General features: G+C 39.1%; 1 protein-coding gene across 1 annotated transcript in view; it reads right to left on the bottom strand.

The window, feature by feature from the left end:
- LOC306846556 (histone acetyltransferase p300-like) overlaps positions 1–24631 on the bottom strand; it is a 50392-nt gene extending 25761 nt beyond the window's left edge. The window contains exons 1-17 of the mRNA XM_079380014.1: positions 22787–24631; positions 19765–20348; positions 17873–18034; positions 12130–12373; positions 11936–12049; positions 10928–11155; positions 10409–10517; positions 10174–10305; positions 8545–8662; positions 8091–8259; positions 6386–6463; positions 6177–6265; positions 5938–6090; positions 4483–4941; positions 2821–3048; positions 2554–2713; positions 1674–1825 (exon numbers count right to left, since the gene is read on the bottom strand). Coding sequence (XP_079236140.1) covers positions 1674–1825; positions 2554–2713; positions 2821–3048; positions 4483–4941; positions 5938–6090; positions 6177–6265; positions 6386–6463; positions 8091–8259; positions 8545–8662; positions 10174–10305; positions 10409–10517; positions 10928–11155; positions 11936–12049; positions 12130–12373; positions 17873–18034; positions 19765–20348; positions 22787–22880 — 3273 coding nt within the window. The 5' untranslated portion in view covers positions 22881–24631. The remainder of the gene's footprint in view (positions 1–1673; positions 1826–2553; positions 2714–2820; positions 3049–4482; positions 4942–5937; positions 6091–6176; positions 6266–6385; positions 6464–8090; positions 8260–8544; positions 8663–10173; positions 10306–10408; positions 10518–10927; positions 11156–11935; positions 12050–12129; positions 12374–17872; positions 18035–19764; positions 20349–22786) is intronic.
- Between the last annotated feature and the right edge of the window lie 1411 nt (positions 24632–26042).

Here is a 26042-nt window from a genome sequence, read left to right as displayed (position 1 = left end):
ACTCACTTCTTTACAGTCCAACAGCACAAATCAAAGACACAGGAGAAAACTTCTGTCCTTCAGGTGTCAACCCCACCGTATTCAGGTTGTGTGTGACAGAGAGTGTCAAATTATTTGGAACTGACTGTGATTCTTTATCAAAACTTTTGCTTTTAGGGAAATTTAGATGAAGGTTTTGGGTCACATTAAAAAGATTTTAGATCTTGAGATTCTGAAGGGTGCCTGGAGACTGACAGATCTGCAGAGCCATACATTAAAATATGAAAATTTACAGTGATTACAATAATGGCTCCCTCATCGGTGTTTACAGAACCATATGCGTTCTTTAAGAAGATACGATGGGGAGGACACAATGCCAGGACAAACTGAGGCGTTTCAAACAAACACTAATGTTAGACCAGTGAAGAGAGTGAACAAACCCAGAGTTATTTTTAATTTTCAGGGATTACCATTTGACCAATAAATTATGACTTTTGAGTTGTCCATGATTAGGTTTTATACAGATTTTGTTCAACATAAGACTTAAATTTTGAGGTCAAACATCTCTCTCTGTAATGTTTGCTCGTCACACCGTGCCTCATTCAAACAAACCACTTATAAAGCAGCAAAATAACCAGAAAAGCAGGAAACTCATTTTAATTTTCACCACTTTCTAAGAAACAGAATCAACTGATCCCATCATGCAACACAGTGATCAGTGGAAGAATTGTGGCTCCGTGACGTAAACGAAAGCCAGTTGTACCTGTCAGTAAAATTATACCAATTATACAATCAGTAAAATTTCATCTGCAGTGCTGGTTATTGCTAAAACACTTGGCCATAACTTGGGGGAATGATGATAAACTAAAGAATGAGGATATGTGGCAAAATAAAACAAGTGCAATGGTTTGAAGCTCAGGTTAAGATAATGAAGTACATGGAGTTTAAGCAGATGAGAGCATAAATGATACTAAATGCAGAAAATAATGCCATCGCAGACTGTGAGATCTTTCAGAGCCATTTCATTTTGTTGATGTCAAACAACCAGCAACATTTAAGACTTAATTCCAACTTAACATTCAAAATAAACTAGTTAAATTACTGTTTTATCATTAACTAAAATGTCCTTGTTTCACAGCCCAATTTGATATAATCTTAAAGCTACATTCCTCTATTTAAATACACAGTGTAAATAAAATTCATTTAAAGCTTACCCATGTAATCTCTAGCATTAGCAACATCACTAGTAAAAAAAAAAAAACTATTTGTTGCCCAAACACATCCCAAACTCGCCAAACACCATTGGTTGAGTGAGACAAAAAAATAAAAAATGGCTCAGCACATTAATTCTGGGTTTTAATTTCAAAACAATCACAAGCTTCAGCTTAAAATTTTCCTGATTTGAATACGGTCTAACATAATTTTCTGTCTATGTTTTGACCAGATGAAGACACTAAGCACAAGAACAGATGTTCATAGTCTGCGCTGCCTTATATTCACTCATGTTTTCTGACAGAAACGCTACAGAAGCAAGCTTGCAACGTCTCTCTCACATCCAAACACAGTGCACACAACAGCAGGCAGAAGAGAGAAAGAGAGGGGATCAAGGTAAAACAAATAAAAAAAATAATGAGACTAGAACTGAAAAGTGCTAGGTTTTTTGTAGCGTAATGCGTGCCAGCGCAGGCCCTTACCAGGTTAGTTTTGTTACTAGTTCGAATACGTACGGGTATTCCCAGTAACTGGGGGTCCACCGGCTGCCGGAAGGGCAGCGACTCTGGGTCCTGTCTGTACAGAGCTTCCAGAGTGGGCATTAAAGCCTGGCGGAGCTCGTCGGGTTTAAAAACTGATGGAGAGGAAGGAAATAAAGGTATAGCAGCAGAGTCAAGAATAAGGCACATATTCATATGAAAATCATGAGTACTGATTTCAAAGCAGTGTTTGTCCTTCATATTAAACTGAGGAAAGGAACATGCACCTGCCGATTCTAGGTCAGAATGAATAGATTTCAAGCAATGACAACTGATGATTTGCCCTACTTTTAGCACCATATAAATTTAAATCACAAAATAAAATAACAGTAAATCCATTGCATGTTGTAAGATGCTTTGGTTAATGACTGTGTGCAAATTATATAAGAACATCTGCAGGGTCATTAAAGGTGAAACACATTATTTCTGTGCCACTAACCAAACACAATCAGAAGTTTTTGGGAAAAAACATTTTTAACAGTTATAAATCCTGATTAATCTATCAAATTGATCACATTACACATTTTGATTATTTGAAAATCAGACAAAAAGACAAAATTGTGTACTTAGAACTACAATCACATGAAGCATCGAGAATGACAATCAATTATAAAATGGAGACAGCCTATAAAACAAAAAGCTTCAGGTTTAACTTCTCCAGGATTGTCTACCAATGGATTTTTTCCCAGCATATTATATCTTCATAGAAAAAGGTATTTTTACATTGAAAAAAAAAAAAAAAAAAAAACACAACACCTTAAAGATTCATCAAACTTTTTTCATGTGAAATGTCTCCATGAATGCGTGCGTTAGTTTATTTTACCTTTCTTCTTGCTTTGTGTGTTTGCGGGAGTGCTGTTTGTTCCCGTAGCCTCTTCCTCTTTGGGTTCGGTTTTTACCTCCGGCTTCTTGTCCTCGGCTGTCGACCCAATAGATATTTCCATTGGCTCTGTCTTACATTCATCGTCTGCAGGCTCCTCCTTCTTTATGTTGCAGACCAATCAAAATAAGGTTAGAGACGGAATTGAAGTACAGACTGAAAAGAAAGGATCCGTTTTTGGTTTAACAGATGTATAGTTTTCCGACTCACCTCTAGTTTCCCTTCAGTCTTAATCTCAGTCTGCATGGCAGCCATTTTCCCTGAGGCCTTATCCTCGCTCTCATTCTCATCCTCCTCTTCTTGCTGTTTGACCCCAGTTTTGGGGTCGTGTGGGGCGGTGGGTTCGGATGATGTTAGCTGCGAGCTTGGGTCAGCACTGCTGTCCGAGGCAGGAGTTGAGGCCTGACCGTCCGCAGTAAGAGATGACTTCTGGGATAGCTGAGGGGTGGGAGAGAACAGTAGATTAGGAGAACGACCAATGGCGAACAAAAACAAGAAGGAACAGCCAATAAAGACAGCTGATTAAGAGAGAAGAGCTAACAACAAACAAAATGAGGGAGGAACAGGCAACAAGGCACAGCAGATAGAGGGAAAGGCCGATGAAAAATTAAAGAAACAAAACAGAGCAAATGGCTAAATAAGAAACCAGGAGGAAGGCCAATGGCAAACAAAAACCAGTAAGAAATGCTACAAAAATAAATAATAATTAAACTAAAAAAAAGATCAAATAGAGATAAAATAAGACAAAACAGCCAATGGCAACGAAAAATATGAAGGAACAGTCTATAAAAAAAAAAAGAGCAGCCAATGGCAAACAAAAGGAACAGCAAATAACTAGAGAACTACGTGTCTGAATGAGAGAGCAGCCAATGAGAAAATAACAGTCAGCAGGAAATGCCTAATACAGAACAGCAGTGTATGGAAAGCCCCCCAAAAAATGCCAGAAGGAACAGCCAATGCGAAAGAGTACAGTAAGAGAACAGCCAAAAAAACAGCAATACAAATAAAGATTATGAAGGAAATATTAAACAAACTGCAGATTAAGAGAGCTTTCATGATGGGCGTGTTTGCTGTGTTTCCTTCTGCTATAAACCCTGTGCAATTTAGTTTATTTTGCTTCATTACAAACAAGCGAAGTGTGACAGAGTTCCATAGCAGACAAACAAAACAGAGAAATTCATCAGACGCTACAATTAGTTTTATCTTTTCCCAAATTCCGAATCCCCTCCCCCCCCCCCCAGTTTTCCTAAAAACTTAATTTAATACTTTTTACTTTCATTTTATAAATAGTGCATTTTAAAATAGTTTTATTCTTTCAGAAAAATTTTTATAGTTATTTTTTGGAACCATTATCAAAAATGGTTGTAAATCAAATAAATGCATAAAACTTAAAAAATACAATATTTTAAAATGAAATTAAATTATATAAATTAAATTAAATTTAAACAATTTCTTTCATTTGTGGCAAACACCGTCCTGCACAACAAAGGTTCACGGTTTAAATTAAAACACGGACAAAAAAAGTGTTTTTAATAAACTGTATTATTACAGTTATTACTTTGAGAAATATAATTTTCATTCAAACAGATGTGCAGAACATGTAGACTACACAGTTAAATGCAGGCTTTGTGCGCTTTAATATTCATAGATTTCATTAAATGTGCAGCCCTGCTTTTGATCTATTCATCCAAATTTTGCCAAATTCCATGACAATTCGCATTATACTGTAAACTCCATTTCTATGTTTCATCATAGGGCCCAAACAAAAATGATAACTGGAGGCTCTTCAGTGCTGATAGTATGGTATATCTTCAGTGTGAAGGTATAAGCAAAAACACCCCAAACAAACACAATCTCGATTGTGATACTCACAGGAGTTTGTGGGTGTGCACAAAGCCCGTGTGCATTCTGGGAAGGCACAGATGACGCTAGCCCTGTTTGGGGGCCTCCAGCGGCTCCGCCCCCATGTGATGGCTGCTGGAGCTGACTGGCTTTTTCGGAGGCCACCCCCTGTGCCATCGGGGGCAGCTGTGTTGCAGGTGGGGCCATAGTGGTCGAAGAAGTTGGGGTGTGGGGCTGGGGGGTCTGGTTACCCGGCAACTGCGGGGGCGTTTGGTGCGGGGCAGGGGTAGGGGTGAGGCTGCGTGCAGGAGAAGGGGAGTTTTGGCGTAAGGGAGGACAGGGCGCGTGCAGTCCGGGCTGTGGAGCAGGTGGGGGGAGGTTGGACGGAGGACCCTGAGGGCCGGCAGTGGCTGCGGAGCCTGAGACTGCTGCCTGGGTTTGAGCTGCTGGACTACTGACTGCCAGCGATGGTGGAGTGGGCATCTGATTCTGAGAAAGATAAACAAAAATGAGACTTAGCTGGGTGGTATTACTATACATCGAGGGCTGGGCAATGTATTAAATATTTACAACATTTTCCTGATAGTTTCATTGGTGATATAACACTATGCATTGGGAATACTGCCGTGATCTTAAGTTGTTCTGTTTCCTGAAGACACTTTCATGGCTGCATCAGCAATTACTGTGGCTTATATGTTATAGAATGTTTTTTGGTTTTACAATTTTAAAATGTTTTAGAAAAATATTAAAATATTTCTATGTATTACTATGTATATTAGCATGTATAAAAATGAACAATTATATAACTTGGGTTTCTTCAATGAAGAACCATCAGTGAAAAAAAATGTGCCATTATTTATTACTAGATTTCTTTTTACATTTTTTATATTTCTTTTAATGTAATGTTTATATGTAAAGTTTCTTATGCTCATTTAAACAGTTGTGCTGATTAATATTTTTGTGGACACAATGATTTTTTTGCTGAAAAGGAACAGTTTTAAATGGAAATCTTTTGTAACCCTATAAATGTCTACTGTCAATTTTGATCAATTTAACACATTCTTGCTGAATAAAAGTATAAATGTGTTTTTTGTTTTTTTTATTGTCCCTAAATCACTCATTTACATCAAGTATTACTTAACATGAAGTTGTATTAACATTTATGAGCACAATTAAGTAATACTAACTAATCACTCAGGTGCAATACACAAACAGACCAAGGTACATGATACATTAATAATGAACAAAATGGGTTTTAATAAAGGCAATTTTAAATTATGCTAAATGTTATGCTTAAATCTCTTTAAACAGTACTTTTTCCTACAATTGTGCATATTAGTCATTTACTCACAGTCATCCATATTGTCTTTCACAATAGAAAACCTCTTTCACTCTTTTAGCCACCAAAAGACAAATCATATTTGATGCGTTAGAGACAACAAGCTGTACTGAGTAACATGGTATGAATGCGTTTTAATAGTTGACCTGTGACATGGCTCCCTGCCCTGCAGGTTGGTTCAGGGCAACTGCACCCTGGCCCAGTCCGGCACCCGTGCCTGGAAACTGGTTCTGCAGGTACTGGTTTTGTAACTGGGGTACGTTGGGTTGAGTCATTCGAGGTGTTCCCTGCATACCCATCTGAAAATACACAATAAAGGCTCAAAATAAACATAATAAAAATGAGTTTAATTGATTGTCCCTCTTCAAGTCGCAAGTGATTTTACCTGATTGGGGTTTGCTCCCATTGGCAGGGGTGGCGTTGCCCTTTGTCCCATTGGCTGTTGCATCCCCACCTGAGCAAACTGATTCATACCTGCAGAATTGCAAAAGAGTTGCAAAAAAGTTACAAAAAGGCAAATGCAAAAAAAAAGGGATTTATTTGTAGACATTTTAAAAAAAATTAACTACAGACCATTTAGTGAGTGTGCCATACCAGCAGGATTCTGCATGCGGTTGACCATCTGATTGGGTTCAGCAGCTTGAACTAGGGACGGATCTAGAAGGGGACCATCTAGGAAAGACCAGAACAACTATCACAAACAGCATAATTTGATTTAACTGCGTGTGTTTGTACGTTTAGTTTAAATTTAAGGGTATAGTTCGCCCCAAAAATGAAAATGTGCTTAAAACGTACAAATCCTCAGACCATTCAAGATGTAGACAAAAATGGGAACAGATTTGGAGAAATGTAGCATTACATCACTTGCTCACCATGGATCCTCTGTAGTGAATGGGTGCCGTCAGAATGAGAGTGCAAACAGCTGATAAATGCAACACAATAATGCACAAGTAACCTACATGAATGAAAAGCTGTGTGTTTATAATAAACAAATCCATCTTTAAACCATTTCTTACAGCTAGGGATGTCGCGATATACCGGTATTAACGGTACGATAACCGTGATATTCAAATAATGAAATATCTACATCGTGGTAATGTAGGGTGTGACGATATATCTGTATTGGCGGTAACCATGAGATCTCAAATGAACAAGACACTTATGATAACACGACACGCAAATAGCCTACTCCAGCGCCACATCTGTCAAACAAGATGACGGCGCAGCGTGCGGCCACGCTACTCCGAGAAGAACCATGTTCAATATTATACAGACAGTAAGTTACCATTATTTTACTAGTCATGGAATGGGAAATGTTACATTAACCAGTTAACAGCGGTTTCCTGTGTTCATATATTTAAATAAAAGAGTGATTCTTTTAATAAGTACCGCGTTTTCTTTACTCATCTAATTTTTGTATTTGTATTTGCAATCAAGTCATGGCCAATACTGCCTTTGTGTAGCAACTGATTTCTTTGTTCAAATCTATTACACTCTTAAAATTGATCTAAAAAAACTGAGCGAGTGGCAGTGGCATGCACTTAATGCCTCATCTGTGGCCGTATGAATTAGAAGCACATTAACTGCATGACTTCATTGGCACCGGCACAACTATAGGTTAAAGAGATTAAAAACGTGGATGCAAGTTGACAGGTTAAAGTATCAGTTTTGATGTTAATTTTAATTCATCATACTGTTGAACCTGACAGTATTTTCTCTCTTATTTCATAGAGAGCTTCAAAGAAGACAGAGAAAGCCAGAGTCTCAGGTCAGCTGTGACCTGAAGAAGTGAAAATGCATGTGCCCTGTGTTTATCAGTATCCTTATGTTCATTGGGTAAAAAGAAAAACTAAATAAAAAAAAAAAAAAGAAAAATTAATTTGGCTGATTCCCTAAGGTTTCTATAGATATGGCGAATTCTTTTGGACACATGGTCTTGTATTTTGGCCAGAAGCAACCTTTTAAAGTTAAAATACATTAATGATGGATTTGGTCCTTACAAACACACAGCTTTTCACTTCTAAAGGCATTAACTGATGGACTGGAGTCATGTGAATTACTTGTGGTTTATCGTGATGTTTATCTGTGGTTTGGACTCTCATTCTGACGGCACCCATTCACTGCAGAGGATCCATTGGTGAGCAAGTGATGAAACGCTAAATTTCAACCAATCTGTTCCAATGAAGAAACTCCTCTACAGCTTGGATAGCCTATGGATCAGCACATTTTCAGGAAATTTTCATTTTTGGGTGAACAATTCCTTTAAGGCCAGGTTATACAGGTGTGTATGTGTACGTACTAGGCAGCTGTGCCTGATTCATGCCAGCTGGTGCTTGAGGTAGAGCACTGTTGGGCATGCCAGGCTGAGCTGGCATCATACCCTGCTTCTGCAGTCTGGTTCTCCTCTTCTCCTCCAGCTCTTTCTGAATCTTATAAATCTTCTCCGCCAACAAGTGGTAATACTCCGCCTGGAAAAGTTAAACATTCACGAGGACTATCATTCTTACAATTCGTTTTAAACATGTACAATGTTTCGGTTCAAAGTGTTTTTCATGAAGCTTTTAGTGAAGACAGAAAAATTAATGGACGCATCAACGCCTGGTTAAGACGAGGTTTTCCAGTGCTCTGTCCAACGCTAGACCGTGACAGCTGCCTCATGGGTAAAATGTGAGGAGTCAAGTGATTCTGTGGATTCACTTAGATATTTACCAAATATAATCCACAGACATGATACTGTGCAAGCGTTTTCTTACCCTGCTGTTGGCGGATTCGTACATGTCACCCTCCACTTTGCGAGCATAAGCTACAAGGTTTTCCATCCGCCGATCCTTCAGTGCTGCAGGGTCTGGAGTGGGGAAGATAGCCTGCACACTACTCACACACACAACAGAAAAAAACTCAATTAACAGAGTGAATTCATGAAGTTAAACAGCACCATGTGTGATCCAGTTTTGTGTGATAAATAGATAAGGATTTTAAATAAGTTCACAAGGAGCAATTTCAAATAAATCCGTGCTATTTCAGTATCCCTGCACCGTGTCTACATCGGACACGAGCGGCGCAACAAAATATTATAGAACCCATTATAATCAGTGATGCTGTCTACACTGGATGTGGTGTGGCGTGACACGACAAATCCCCGACAGTAAACCGATGCCTCGTTCGATTTATGACGTCCTGAAACAAAGTTAAAATTATTTGCAATGTTTTCTTTGTCGCGTCCAGTGTAGACAGACTTTAGCGGTTGCGGAGCGACTCGACAATTGTTGCGTTTGGTGTTGACAGTGTGAGACTCTCTATTACAGTTTATATTAACATTTTGAATTAACTTTTATTATGTTATTATTAAGTATTTATTAATTATTTATTTTAGTACATCAACTTGAAATTGAGAAATGTGGCCTTGATAGCTAGCTAAAATAAAATGTTTAATTTTGTATACTTTATTTCAGGTAATGTTTCTTTTACTTCATGTATAATTCATGACAGCAATGTAACTGACATGCTGAAAGCACATAAACGTAGCAAGGACATCATTAAAATTGTCCACGTGACATCAGTGGCCCAACAGTAATTTTATGGAGCTACAAGAATACTTTTTGTGCAAAAACAAAACAAAAAAAAATTCCAGTTGAAGCACTGATGTCACATTGACTATTTTAACGATGTCCTTACTACCTTTCTGGATCTTGAACATGGTAGTTGTGTTGCAGTCTATGGATGGTCAGAAAGCTCTCGGATTTCATCAAAAATATCTTAATTTGAGTTCTGAAGATGAACGAAGGTTTTACGGGTTTGGAACGACATGAAGGGGAGTAAATTAATGACAGAATTTTCATTTTGGAGTGAAGTATCCCTTTAAGTATAAATAGATGCATATTTAACAATGTACACGATCATTCAAAAATATACTAGTTTAAGAAATTAACACTTTTATTCAGCAAGGATGCATTAAACTGATCAAGTATAAGAAGATATACAGAAGATATCCATTTCAAATAAATGCTGTTTTTCTGGACTGTCTATTCACATGTGTATAGGCGATGTGTCAATATCAACAGTGATTTGCAAGCGACCTAAAAGTTATTTATTGGTGCATTCTGATGGCATGAGCAACAGTGACCATTTTATTGGTCTTTATGCAAATCAGCAGTGAAGTGATTCGTCCAACAGCCAATGAGAGTGCATACTGTAATCCTCCACCTATTTCAGCTGAATACAGAGATCAAGCAGGAACGTCTTTTGCTACTAACTAGTAATTATTCAGTGTTGACGCCACCTTCATTTTCATTCATCATAAATGTAAAATTCCCCAACATATTTTTACTATTTCTTATAATACATGTATAAAATGACAGGCTGTGTGTTAGCATATCACTCACAGTTTGTGTACGAGGTGATTGCGGAGGTCCTGTGTGATGTCTTCATGCCAGCTCTTCCTCATTCCTGCAGAGGGGGGAGCGGCTGTTGCTGCAGAACCCATGTTACCAACACCAGAGCCGTCATTCATCAGACTGCGAGAGAGAGAAACAAATCATCAAACATCAACATAAAGCTTTCACTGACCAATCCATTTAAACCAGGCCTGGTGCACTGAGCCGCAGTGATGTCCGGTACCCCTGAGGCGTCATGTTCCTGTGCAGCATGCCGTCAGGCAGCATTCCTGGATGCTGGTTTGTCATCGGAGCACCGACTCCACCGTTCACTCCCATTGAGTTCCCACCTGCTGGTGCACACAGTTTAAGATATTGTAGGCAAGACATGTTAAGAATATACACTAGCTGCCTAGTTTTTGTACTAACTGAAAAGACACTACATGTATGATTAATAAAAAAATTCATAAAATTAAGGCTGAACCACTGATGTCACATGGACTATTTTAACAATGTCCTTACTACGTTTCTGGGTCTTGAACGTGGTAGTTGCATTGCTGTCTAAGGGAGGGACAGAGAGCTCTCGGATTTAATAAAAATATCTTAATTTGAGTTCTGAAGATGAACAAAGGTCTTACGGGTTTGGAACGACGTGAGGGTGATTAATTAATGACAGAATTTTCATTTTTGGGTGAACTATCCCTTTAAATAACATTAGTGGACACACATGTAATTAGAGGCTACAACTTATGGAAACTCTCACCTATATTGTTGAGTGTCCTCATGCCGGATTGAGCAGGCACAGAGGTCTGCTGATTCTGATTGGATGCCTGGTTGCCCTGGTAGGTGAGTCCAAGGGCGGCGTAAGCCCTTTCAATGGAGCTTGGGTCAATCTGACTGGGTGGGTTTAAGTTTGGGGCTGAAGGCTGACCACCGGGTAATGACCCACCTAACGTACCACCCATGCCCATCCCAGCACCTCCCAGCAGAGCTAGAGAGAAAAATGGATGAAAGGATGAGAGATCGAACAACACTTCAAATATTTTTGAAATTGTATTATTTTAGTATAAAAGATGATGTCTTAAAGGGATCATATGATGATGCTAATAAGAAGATTATTTTGTGTATTTGGAGTAATGCAATGTAATTTTCCACATACCGTACATTACTGTTGCTCCTCTATGCCCCGCCTTTCTGAAACGTGCCAATTTTTACAAAGCTCATTGTTCTGAGCAGTGCAGTGTGCTCTGATTGGCCAGCTATCCAGCTGTCCAGCCGACTACCTCAAGCGTGTGACAGAAATGTTACACCCCTTACCATATTTGGAAACACACAGCGTCTCCACGACATGGTGGCGGCGGCAACAATACTACAGCGAGAATAAAAGTTACTCCTCCTTTCTTTGCGTATACATTTGGGCGGTGTTATGCAAATCTTCCCACACAGTGATGTAGATTTGTGGGGGCGTGTTTGAATGAGGTGTTTTAGGAAGGCGAGGAAGACTTAACTTTTATAAAGAATATCTCTTTGGGTTTGAGACTTTAATCTTTGCGACTTTACGGATCTCTTATAAATGCACAAACAGCTTGTAACACTCCAAAGACAAAGGAAAACTTGAAGTCGCATCATATGAGCCCTTTAAGTAAAGTCAATGGAATCCAACAGCTGAAGCATTCTTCTAAATATCTTCTTTTGTGTTGGACAGAAGAAAGGAAGTCACAGATTTTGAACGACATCAGGATGAGTAGCATTTGTGCATATTAAAACTCACACTGCTGGTTTCTTTTGTCTCCAGCGCTTTTAAGCGGTAGGCAGACAGGACAGTCATGCCGTGTGCAGTTCTTCCAGTGAGAGATGATCTGCCTGGAGGACGCGCAGTGAGCCACTGCAGAGGAACACACGCATTGTTTATATGTGGGAAAATAAAATATGATTGAAAGAATATAAACTGGTGGCAGCGCTCACCCTGGCAGGATTTTCCGGCCTGACAGTGCGTCATGTGATTAAGGACGTTCTTCATGGTTCTGCAGTGGGGCAGGCTGCACTGGCGGACCTCTCCGTTGGCCTGCTCTCTGCGATGGCACTTGTGAGCGTGCAGTAACAGCACCAGCTGCTGCTGAATGAGTTTACGCTTCTCCGGGTCCGCTGCAGGGGGCGCCGCCGCCGCCGTGCCTGGGCCCGATACGCCACCCACAACACCTGAGCTCTGCTAGACACAGACAGAGAGAGGGTTTTCAAGGGACAGGATTTCATCTTCCTGCTGATGCAGAGTGTTAAGAAACAGAGAATTAGCTCAAAAAATGGGATCGGTACGGGTTTTTTTAATATATATGTGGGTCATTGACATAAGGATTTTCGACAGGCAAATTTTAAAAAACTAAATAAATGATATCTTTTGTAGTTGTTCAAACATTAAATTAAGTGATTTTAGTGTTTTTTCATCTAGATGAATCAGCCGTAGCCTTAAAAATTGTCATGTGGTGCGACCATGATTTATATTCAAATTAATTTCCTTACCATGCTTAACATTTTTTTTAGACGTTCTCAGTAATTGAAGTGTTAAGAAACAAACTATTTGCATTACTTTTGAGTTTTTGCACATACTGATCTCATATTTTTTTTTTGTTCTATAATTTCAGAGTTGCCTTCTTAATTGTAGTTAGCAGACTTATTTTTTCTGTAAATTGCATAAACTGAAAAAAAATATTTTTAAAATAGCATTCACTTAAGCATACTATAGCAATGATCCATGTCAGCCACAGAAATTAGATCATTTTTAATTTAATACTGTTATTGGTCACACCACATGATGAGTTGTCGCTCCAAATGACACAAATACATCATTAAAAATCTATTTAAAGAAACATGTGAAAAGTTCAGCATATGGCATTAACTGCAGTCATTTTTTATACCCAGTTATTTTTAAACTTTGGCCAATCTGAAATATGGAAAAAGGTGTGCAAAACCGTCACACCTTTTTCCATATTTGAAAATTCTGAATGTTTAGATTCTGTAGAATAGTTTTAATATGGGAAAATGTGTTACTGAGAATACTGCAATTGTACTTGTAACAAGAAAAATAAAAAATAAAAAAAATAGCCAGAAATGATTTATGTATGTTTTATTTAAACAACATTTATTCAAAACTAGAGATGTACCAAAATTGTGGCAGCCAAAAATGTTCGGAAGTAACTGCAACTTTAACAGATCTTTAATTGTAAGACCTTGTCCATGCAAATACAAATTTTATTGCATAAAAATCAACTTGAGAGTGTTATTGTGTTCTGTACATAAGTCAGTAAAGCAACAGATGTGTCTTAAAAGTTTATTCTAAAAACTATGTAGTTTTTCAATTAAATGTTGGACTATTTTAGATAAAAGGTCACACTAACCTATGCAAGTAGGTGTAATTGCTTATATGCACACATTAACTGAAAAAAAAGCACTTTGATTTTGTCTTTCTGTCTATTGAGTCCAGAATTTTCCGAGGCAGTTTAGGCGACAAATTTCTGTTACAGTGCATCACTATTCAAAGCATTTTCAAGTTTAAAAGTAACTGGAAAAGGGGGTAGTGATGTGTGGAATTTCACAAATAATGGCCTCTCAAATTGTGCAATGCAGATGATGTGCTGATATTGTAGGTTTGGAACTGTTCTAACATATATTCTAACATAACATCTCTCGCATAGTTGATATTTCCTATTTTTAACTGGAACGATTTCGCGAGCATTATATTTGGACAAAGAACGACAACGCTCGTTTATAAAGTTTGGGAGCCAGCTTACCTGATGGATCTCGAGTGCAGACGTGTCACCGAGTTTGATGGGTCTGATCTCTTCATGGTGAAGGAAAGTCCTTTTTTTTTTACAGCTGATTTTTAAGCTGTAGCCTGATGTTTTAGAGGCGGCTGGCCTTGATTTGAACTTTTTTTACCCGCAGCATTGCTTCACTCGCCGGGATTCCTGTTTACGAGTGACAACACGCAATATCATCGGTCGCCGCGGAGAAACGGATAATAACCCGTACTTTTTTTTTTGGCGACGGGCATGGAGAGAAAGAAGTGGTTGCTCCTTGCCTTTCTCCGTTTGATTTTTTCTTTGTCCTTATTTATTCCTGGGGCCACCAACTACTGTAATGGCTACTCTAGTCCAGTGCTCCCAATACTGTGTGAATCAGTTAAAGGCACGTGCGCATTTGGCTCTTCACCTAATGTCGCATCATTTCCTCTGCCCCTATTTTTCCCCTCTGATACTGTTGACTTGGTCTGTCTGTCTAGTATCATGACGTTATGTGACAACTTTACCACTATCTCTTGTGTGCTCCAAGACTTCAATTTTGGTCAGAGAAGCAATGAATCGTACAAGAAATCACCTAAGCTAAAATACTTAATTGCTTTATTACTGTTGATGTCAGGAAATGTGCAGCCAAACCCAGGCCCAGACGCCTCTATAGGCTTTAACACCCCAGCAGATTTTAAAGAAAGGTCTGGTCTTGGTTTCTTTCATTTGAATGTTCGCAGTCTTGTTCCTAAAATGGACATGTTGCGTAATTGGGGTCACTCTACAGATACTGATGTAATTGTCTTGTCTGAAACATGGTTAAGTAAATCAGTTTCAGATAAAGAAATGAATAGAAGTGGTTATAATGTTTTAGGACTGACCGCCCTAATAGAGGTGTGGGTGTAGCAATCTACATCAAAAAGCAGTATCAAGTTAATGTATTGCTATCAATATCGTTAGTTAAACAGTTTGAATTTTTAGCCTTGGAGCTCAAAGTCTTTAACTCACTTTGTATAACGGTCGTTGGTTGTTATAGGACACCTTCATCTGTTAGCGGTGCTTTGCCCTCCTTAATGCAACTCCTGTCTGATTTTAACTCGAAGGAATTAGTAGCCTTTGGAGACCTAAATTGGAACTGGTTCCAACCAGTATCTGATGGTTTCAGAGCTTATTGTGATTCATTTAATCTTTTTCAGATTGTTGACAGTCCCACACGGCCAAACTTTAAAAACCCGGAAAAATCATCACTAATAGATGTGATTTTAACTAATGCTCCTCATAAGTACTCAACCGCTTCTATATTTGCAAACGACATCAGTGACCACTGTGTCGTAGCAACAGTTAGAAATACTAAAATACCTAAAATTAAACCACGCATTATAGTCAAGCGTAACATGAAGCACTTCTCAGAACAAGAATTCCTCCACGATTTATCTAATTGTGACTGGGGAAAAATTTATATTAGTGCAGATGTTGATAGTGCCTGGAACCTCTTTTATGAGGGGTTTACAATATAATTAATAAGTATGCTCCATTAAAGAAGTACAGAGTTATAGGCCGAAACAATGCTTGGTTTTCTCCTGATTTAGCAAATATCCTTCAAGAGCGCAACGTGGCATGGGCAAAAGCCAGAAAATCACATCAGAACTCTGACTGGCTGGTTTTCAGGAAACTGCGTAATGCTTGTACTCTAAAAAATTAGAAAAGCCAAAGCTAATCGTTTTCTTTCTCAAACCACTCATAACCTGAATAATCCATCAAAATTTTGGAAAACGATTAAATCATTATCATAAAACAGTAAGGGCCAGGAGCTTCCTTCAAGCATTGTGATAGATTCTCAAAAACTTACTGATAAAACCAAAATACTTGACTGTTTCAATTAACATTTCATAGCCTCAGGATTTTTATTTGAGTCACTCAATACTCAACATGAGTGTTCCTCTACAGTGGAGACTGTTGGTTTGGATTCTTCTAGTCAGTCTTTTAGTTTCAGTCCTATTCCAGTTTCAGATGTAAATAAAGCCCTCAAGAAATTGGACACGACAAAATCTTCAAGCCCTGATAAACTGGATCCCCACTTTTTAAAGTTAGCAGCAAATTTTATTGCCGTGCCTTTAACTTATATTTTCAATCTGTGCTTGAACACAAATGTTATTCCTTTCATTTGGAAATCAGCCTTTGTGGTTCCCCAGTTAAAAGGTGGTGACCCTTCTATCTTAAATAATTACAGACCGATCTCTAAATTATCTGTTCTGGTCAAGGTTTTAGAGTCCCTTGTTAGTGATCAATTAATTAAAGCATTTTTTTTTTTAACAATAAAAATGTTTAATCTGACTTCCAATCGGGTTTTAGAAAAAGGCATAGTACAATATCGGCAGCTTTTAAGGTTTTAAATTACTTTATTGAATCTATAGATAACAAGCAGCATTGTGCAGCCCTTTTTATTGACCTCTATAAGGCATTTGATACAGTGGACCACACAGTGCTTAAGCACAGACTGTATAGGGCTGGACTTTCTGAACAAACTGTCAGCTGGTTTGATAATTATCTTACAGACAGAACTCAGTGTGTGCAGGCAGATGGCAACACCTCTCGCTATCTTAAAATAAAAAAAGGTGTGCCCCAGGGGTCAGTCTTGGGGCCTTTGCTCTTTATTCTTTATATAAATAACATTGATAGTAACGTGTCTAAAGGAAAATTTCATTTTTATGCAGATGACACTGTACTGTATTGTTCAGCACCCACCGCAGACCAGGCCCTCTCCCAATTACAACTTGATTTTAACACGCTTCAGCAGAATCTTTATGATTTAAAACTTGTTCTAAATGCAGAAAAAACGTCAGGCTTTTTTCAAATTTGAAGTCCAAATCAAATCTGCCTTCAATCCTCACTCTACAGGGTACGAGAATTGAATGTGTTTCAAAATACAGATATCTTGGTATTTTAATAGATTAATCTCTTTCTTTTACCTTTCATATTCAGCAGCTAGCAAAAAGATTAAAACTTAAGCTAGGGTTTTATTTCAGAATCAAATCCTGCCTTTCATTCTAATCTAGAAAGAGGCTCGTTGCTGCCACTTTTATGTCTATACTTGACTATGGTGATGTGTTATACATGCACGCTTCGTCTCAAAGTTTATATGTATTGGACACTGTATACCATGGAGCTCTGAGGTTCATCACTGGTTTTAAAGTCCTCACCCACCATTGTGAACTGTATGAACGTGTTGGAAGGCCTTCTCTATCAATGCGGAGACTTCAACACTGGTATAGCTTCATATACAAGGCTATTTTAGGTCTACTTCCATCTTATCTTCTGACCTACATCAGTGTAAATAACATCGGGACTTACAATCTTCGTTCACAGGATCTTTTCCTTCTGTCTGTTCCAAAGGTTAGAACTGAATTGGGAAAAAAGGCGTTTAAGTATGCTGCTCCCTCTACATGGAACAAGTTACAGAAATCCATGAAACTTAATAAGCTGGTCTCATTGGTCGCTTTTAAGAGGATGTTGTCTGACTTGGAGGCAGCCACATCTAGCTGTAGATGTTTTGCCTGATGTGTTTGACTTTAAAGGATTTGCTTTTTCAGTGTTTTATATTATTATTATTTTTGTGTATTTTGTGGCTGTATGTATGTATGGTTGTACTCTGCCTATCTTGGACAGGACACTCTTGAAAAAGAGATTTTTAATCTCAATGAGTTTCTTCCTGGTTAAATAAAGGGAACACATTTTTTGAGTACCTAGAAATAATTAATCAAGTAGTTCTGTGTCTGTGGGATGAACCACTGGCTGAGGTCTGAGTGGAAATGATAACTGAAGGCTCTTGGTGGCCAGTAAAAGATGGAATTAAATCTCTTCAGTCAGAGAGGGTCAGGGAATGTGTGTGGATGTGGTTTGCTGTGACAATTTATGTACAGTTCTCTCACCATGCCACCCATGTTCTGCCCATGCTGAGGTTTCTTGTCCATGTTGAACTGGTTAATGCTGTTGGGTTGTCCCACTTTGTTTTGGAGCTGAGGCCCAAGGGACTGTCCTCCGCACTGACCATATGAACTACCGTAAGGGCCTGGAGCACCCATCATTCCCATCTGAGGAAAAAAAAACACCAAAGAAAAACTTTGTCAAGAATGAAAATGAGCTAGTATATCAATCATGACAGAATCTGATCCATCATCCTGGGCTGAATCATAAAGCATCCAAAATGATCTTACAAAACTGAAAATGTTAACAGCAAAACAAGAACATGAACATCAATAGATGAGAATCAATCATTCAGCCTGTTTCACACTCACGTTCTCATTGTTTACTCACAGCATACGTTTAATGTTAGTGACACTGCGGTATCAATTCTGCAAAATAAATCTCAAAACAGCAGCTTGAAATCTAGAAGAACCCAGCAAAACTGAAAGAGAAAATGTCATTCCATCTTTTTTTCTGCCCATTTCCTGTAGTCCAGGTTGTGCAATTGCCTGTGAATCAACAAAATGGTGCGCACAGTTCCTCGTATGAGGGAGTAGAGAAGGTTTTTCAAACTGAGGTCTGTTTCAGTGTGAAGGATCACATCGCATCACATTCAAACCAAAGAAACACCACAAGAAATTTCTTTCGCTTGAATAGTCTATTTCACTACCTGATTTCTAACAACAGTCTTAAAAAAAAATTTAACAAAGGGTTGTGTTTTTAAAGGAGGGGAATACAGTGCTGTCACAAGTAGTAATCATATTTGTCTATTCGGACAATGAAAAACAGAATTTTTCAAATTTAGTTTTTAAATCAAGCAACCAACGGCAAACACTACATGAGTCTTTTTTTCAGGTCATAAAGTTTGAAAGTTGGACAACTTGGCCTTTAAAAGTCATAAATCCTGAGAACTATTTGTTTAACCTTTAGATTCTCTCTAAAGCAACTTAACCAAAAAGTTTGGGTCTGGGACTGACACAGGTGTGTGACAGCAACAGAACATTGCGCTTTTTGTTGTTATTGTACTTTTTGCTCCATTAAATAGTTTGACGACTGTTGAAACAGGAAGTTGGGACAGAAACGTTAAAAGGGCTTGCACTTTTTGTATTAAAAATAATAATATTAATAACAATTAATTAATTAATTTAGCCAATGGTCTTTATTTATTGATTTCATTGGGTCTTTGTCAGTTTTTCAATTTGTCTAATGAAAAGCAACACTTATGTTTGTTTAAAATATATATATATATATATATATATATAAAATAGAATAAAATTTATTGTAATTAATAATTAGATCAAAACTGAATATATATAATAAAAACTATCTATATATAATCATTAAATTATCCATAAATAGCATCTATAATAAAATATATAATATTACATAAAATTGTATACATTTGAGTCTCTTATGCTCAACAAGGCTGCATTTATTTGATCATATATACAGTGAAAACAGTAATATTGTGAAATATTATTACAATTTTAAATTTAATTTTGATATTTTTAAAATGTAAAATATTCCTCTGTTGGCAAAGCTGAATTTTCAGCACCATTACTTCAGTCTTCAGTGTCAGTGATTTCTATGGATCATTTCTAATATGCTGATTTGCTGCTCAAGAAACACTTCTTACTGCAAATGTCGAAAACAGTTGTGCTGCATAATATTTTTATGGAAACATGATCCTTTTACAGAGTTCTTGAACAAATTTCAAAAGAACAGCATTTATTTTGAATATATTTTTATAACAACATATTGTAACACATTACATTCAATTTAATCCTTGATGAATTAAAAAAAAAAAAAAAAAGTCACACAGAATTATTATATTGACACTCTGATTTGTTGACGTTACCTTGTTCACTGCTCCTGGTTGCTGCGGTCTCATTGCTGCCTGTGCCATCTGCTGCCCTGCGTTCTGCTGCTGCAGAGCATCGGGCAGCATGTTCCCGTTACCAACCATGCCCGCATTCATGTTCACATTGGTGTAACCCATTCTAGGCGCACCATTCATCATCTGCCCTCCCATCATGCTCTGCGGCTGTCCGTTCCCTTTCTGGGTGCCCATCATGCCCCGGTTCAGTCCCGCCACCATGCCAGGCTGCGGCATCATGCCAGGCTGCTGCTGTTGAGGGCCACCTAGTCCCTGAGTAACCGGGTTGCCGCTCAGACCTCCCATCATCCCCAAGGAGGGTGCGTTACCGGGGTTGCCGGTGGCTGTGGAGGTGGATGGAGGGGCGCCAGGGCGGAGGAGTTCAGACAGGTGCTTGTGTTTGGCCGCTGTGTCCTGGCCCGAGCCACCCAGAGGGCCCAACATCCCTCTTCCACCCAAAGTGGTGTGCAACTGGCCGGGGTCCATCCCGTTAGGAAGGCCCAGGTCGGAGGAGTTAATGAGCTCATCCGGGAGGTCATGCTCCAGGTCAAACAGGGAGCCAAAATCTGAAAGAAGGGGAGAAAGGAGACTTTAATAAGGTTGTTGCTCACAGAAAAATTACTCATAATGAGATACATCAGAGAATAATTATAGCATATGCCCAAAAAATGAGAAGTCTCCAGCAAAGCCACAGCAAAAGAAAGCATATCTGTTCTTAGACCGAATTTAATCTGATGAGATAAATGACTAGAATTTAATCTGATGACTAAATAATACTAAAACACAACAACAAGTGGACAACACATCTGTAAATTCAATACACCGGGAGGTTAGTTGACCTTCACAATACATGGGTTGATCCATCAATCTACAGCAAGAAATCAAGACAAATTGACCAAAGTGCAACTGAACGAATCTCATGCGACAGTTTATTGCAGCACCCGTGATGAGAAAAGGACTGAGATTATCAGGTCACAGGAGAACAGTATGCAGTAGAGCCGGTGTGCATGTCCTAATGGTTCATACTAATAAAAAACACATGGCAAGGCATAACAATGGACAAGTGGTGGGACAAAATGGGGGCCTTTTCCTACATAATGGCAGATCCTGATAGCAGCAACGCACCAATGACTAATAAATGCAACATACTCTAAATATGAAAATTTATAAATGCAATCTTCACATTAGTGATTAGATCGATATATCAGCCAAGCAATTAATCAGACTATATTTGGATTTGAATTATGGTCATAGACCAACAACCCAACACATGATTGGCTGATTTACAGAAGGGTTTTATCTGTTTTAAAGTCTATATACAACCTTGTTTGTGGACACGAGAGTTTTTATTTAATTTTATATTTAAAGGAGAGTTTTTAAATGCATGTAAATTTTCAAGCGACGCAAATTAGAAAAGTGACAGTTTTAGGCCAATTATATAGCCTGATACATTTTTGGCATGTAATTGTTTTTTCATCTATAGTATATTTCCAAAAAAAAAAAAAAAAAAAAACATTTTTACATTGACCTCAATATTCTGAATATTAAAATAACTGTCTTACGCCTGTTTTATGGGTTTATCTTTAGGTAATTGCAGACAGTGTGCAGTAAAAATAAAAACAAAAACTGGGATTTAGTTCAAAGTATTAGTTGTACAAACATTCATTTCTTATTTACATTTAGTAGACGCTTCTATCCAAAGTGACTTACAAATGAGGTCAATGGAAGCAATCAAAATCAACAAAAGAGCAATGATATGCAAGTGCTATAACAAGTCTCAATTAGCTTAATTGAGCTTAATGTAATATACGTAGCAAGGTTTTATATATATATATATATATATATATATATATATATATATATATATATATATATAGAAAAAGAATAGAGCAAGCTAGTGTTAGAGGCCTTTTTTGCTTTGGTTAACTGTATAATAATTTTTTTTTAAACTAATAGAAAAAAATACAAGAAATGCTAGTATTAGTTTTTTTTTTTTTAAAGAATAGAATTATAAAAGAGAGTGCTAGAGTTAGAGGGTCAAATAAAGAGGGAAGAGATGTGTTTTTAGCCGATTCTTGAAGATAGCCAAGGACTATTGCCTAGATGACAACACAAACAGTGGCACAACTTACGCCAGTTTCCCCAGACTTTAATGAAATAAATATTGTAAGAAATAAAATTCTGATTAAAATTCATCTTGTTTGCTATTATGAAAATAAACCTACATATAGATTATACGTAACAGTCACCAGTCCGCTCTGTTGATATATCAGCCATCTAAAAACCTGCATTAGTTCTCATGCAATATGACCTGACTTCCACTTCTATACATGCTGTAAAAAAAAAAAAAAAAAAGCTGTATAAACCAGCCTAGATTGGTTTGCTTGTCTGAACTAGTCAGGCTGGATTTCGAAGGGTCTTGGACACTTTTCATCTGGTCTAACAGGAAGACCAGCAAACCACATTGAGCTAGTTAAAATACAGAGTAAACACACAGATGAAGTGGTGTTGATCAGAAACTGGCAGACACTGGTTTGTCAACTATTTAGTACGCACTACATGTAAACCAACTTGAAAAGTAAGACCTCTGGAGTCTCAAAGTGCTCTACGCTGCACTCGCAAACGTGCGTCAGTAAAACGACGTGATTGATAACATGTTCCTCCTGACAAGCTCAAAATGCATCATCCCATAAACCTTTGACACCAACCCCGACGAACAAAGCGAAAAGTTTGTGTAACGCACACCCGGAAAAACGCTGCATACTATTTTGCACTCTCAGATGACCAGGCACAAACACACCTCACCAACTTCACATGAAAACATGGAGCAAATTAGCCTGCTAGCTATCCCTGCTAAGTTATTTAAATACCAGGGGACGATGCAAACAAACAGATACAACAAAAGAAAGCTCTTGGGAACACACGTCGAGCGTCTTATGCAGGCGAACAGCGGCAGACTCGCCGCCGCACACCGCAGCGCGTGAAACATTATTATTTACGTTACCGTTTCCATCGCTCGCGGAGACCGACAGAGCCGGAGAAGACAATTTAGGCCTCTTAGCTGAAGGCGGACCGGATTCCAGCACATTATCGGCCATAGTTTTCCTCCGGTTTAGTGTTAAAGCATATATCCCGCGTAGGATAGCCCTTCCTGTGCAGTCGCGAGCCGATGTGCAAATGAAATCTCTCCTCGTTCACGAGCACCGGACGGATTCCCGTTTCCCTTTCATGGGACGATACATGCATGCAATGCAATGCAAAGCAAAGCTTCAGCGTTCAGTCCACCTTTAAAGCTCCCTTTTAAGATTTCTAGTCTTTAGTTCCTCAAAGTATATTTCCGAATGGAGGAGGTGAAGGGAGGGACAGACGGTCATGCAAGCTCGCCGCAAACTCACGTAGCCTCCTCGGCGACTGAGCAATTTTCCCGAGATTTATCCTCGCTGCTTGCATCCGTCTTTTCCGCCATTGTCGGCGGCGAGCTGAAGTGTTGGGTGTTTTTTGTTTTTTTTAAGGCGTTGTGTACGAGAAACCGAACCCGCTCCGGTGCGGCTTCATGCAATGCTCATGAGCAAACGCTATGATTCAGAATCGTGTCTGCCTTCGCACTGTAGCATGTGCAATTCTCAGCCTGCATCACTTTATTTAGAAGATTGAAAGTCCATCGTGCTCCTTAAAATTGACACAGATGTTTGAATCTCCTTCATCAATGTCTTTATTTCCTCCCAAGATGAATGGAGAGAACAAATAAATACTGGAAATATCATTAAACAGTCATATGCATGTCAAAGTTTCCTTCCAGAGACGGTACTCTTTTCAGAATAAATAAGGCGATGAATGTGCATCCAACTTCAGTTTGCATGCAAGAGCTACCACTTTAGACGATTCCAAACAACTTCAGTATCCACGTCTTAGCATTTTGCAACAACACTTCAAAGTGACAAGTCAAATGGTTTATTGTGCATTCGCATCTGAATCTGGCTCGTGCGCCCTTTGTGTGAACGTGTCCACTGCACGAGTTAAAAGTGTTTGCAGAAAACCTCTGACCATCGCTTCACGAGACTACCCTGCACTGCGCACAGCTCGTGCAAGCAAAGAAATGATTTCAAAAGTGTCCGTCTAATGGAGAGAACATGCAAGCAATCGGTCTGAAGTGCAAGATGATGTTGTCTCGCAGTCCGCTGTGCACGAGCTAAAGAACGGGAATCAAGTGAAGTTGATCAATGCATATGCGTGTATTTCAATGCACTGACACATCAAGCAAATAAGAATAATTTGTCCCTGCACGAAGAGCCTTGCGGAGCATTAAGAAAGCGCGAGAGGAACAGCCAGCAGTGGGTCGAAAACAGAACCGAGCTGGGCTTCAATGATATTTCGGGTCTGAAGCATCTGTCGATCCGGGTGATATTGCCAGCTGCACCCCCCAAAATCTGGGGGTCCTCAAACCCCTTTCATAGGCTTTGTGATGCTGTGAACCCCCCTGCGCGTTCATCCCTTTTAAATTTCTCCCTTCTCTTGCACAGTTCCTGCAATTTTCCCCACTTTCGCCGTCGTCCGCCAGCAAGCGGCGATGTAATTTCACAGATATTCCCACTTCGTGACGCTGTTATTTTCCTTTTCCCCTGACGAGCGTCCCTTCGTTTAAATGTATTGCCCTCTTCCGCCTCTCCGCTTCGTTTAAAAAAAGAACAGCAAAAGAAAGGAAAACCTAGTCTGCTCTTTGATTTGCACACGGGAGAATCTCTAATCTCCCTCCGTCGCCTCCGCTAATCGCCGGGCTTGTGTTTTATCAGGTCTGGATCCTCGAACCGGAGCCGGCGGCGCTCAGAGTCGCAGTGGTCGGCGCTCGAGTGGCTTTTTTTTCGGTCGCTCCTGCCTCCTTCACTCTCTCCGCACAAACAAAATGGCGGCTTGTTGTTTCTACTCCTCTGGCTGGGGGGAGGGAAGGTTGGAGGTGCGGTAACATTAGTAAAGGGGGGTGGAGGGGGAGATGGCGATCGGGATTTCCCGGACAGCGCTGTTTCCGTACTGTTTCGGAGTTGCGACTGGGGTCCAGCAGCATCAGATGATGGAGTCAGTAGGAGTGAGATGATGCCCACCTTGTGACTTGGTTTGCAAAATATTGCCTCGCTTGGCTTCGCTATAGCTGGAGGCACAGTCAGCCTCCTCGGAGGAACCCAGGGGTCAAGTGCCCTATTGAAGTGCAATGGTGATAGAGGCCAGAACACACGGTGATGTTTTTTTTTGAGACCTCGTACTCAGTCTTCTCAGTTCCTCAAGGCCTAGCGAGCTGTCAAACTACAGAGTATTTTTGGGCATCATGTTCGTAGTCACTACCTAGACAGCATTTCTGGATGTCATATGAGCTTTAAGAGTCAATTCAGCTCAAAAACCTGAAGTTGCTTCCCGAGACAGCAAGTGATCTCAGATGAGAGATTGCATCTCAAAACCCAGTAAGATGCCTACCTAGGCCTACATTTTGGGCATTTTCAGTGTATTCTGAGTGAGCTCATGTAAAAAAAACTCCAAACAGGGACTTGTCAACAGCATTTTTTGGCATCACAAGCATATTCAGAGTCAATTCAGCTCAAAAACTCTGAAACCTAGTGAGCTGCCTATCTATAAATCATTTTTGGATATTGTGGACACCTTCATAGTCAGCTAAGAAACTTCGCTTAACTAGACAACTTTTTGGTTCAAAACGTAGGGAGCTGACCATGTAGCATCCTTGGGAAACATAAGCATATTCAGTGGCCTAGCTAGACAGCATTTCTGGGCCTCACTTGGCATGTTCAAAGTCAGCTCACATAAAAAAGGGCATAAATGCTTTGCTAGTCATCTTAGCTGAGAAATTGTCTCAAAATCTAGCAAGCTGCTAACCTAGACCTACTTTTTAGCAATCATTTGCATGTTCTGAGTGAGCTCTGCTTCACAAAAACTCAAAATATCCCAAGTTTAACCACATCTTGCATCATAATATTTTCAAAAAAACAGTGAACTGCCTACCTAGATGGCATTTTGAGCCTCGTAGATGCATTCAAACCCTATCCAGCCATTGAGCTGCTTCAGAGCATCATGAAACTCACCTAGACTGTACTTTTGGACATTAAACAAGCTCAGCTGACCCAGAACATGCTTATACATCATTTCAAATGTATTATGTAGTTTTCGGAGATGTTAGTACCATCTCCAGTTTCCAATTCACATCTGCTTGGGATTGAACCTGCAACTTATGAGTTATCAGATTCACAAAAATACAGCAG

This window comes from Barbus barbus (assembly GCF_936440315.1).
Source record: "Barbus barbus genome assembly, chromosome: 3".
Lineage (NCBI taxonomy): Eukaryota > Metazoa > Chordata > Actinopteri > Cypriniformes > Cyprinidae > Barbus > Barbus barbus.
This window is presented reverse-complemented; position numbering and strand designations above follow the sequence as displayed.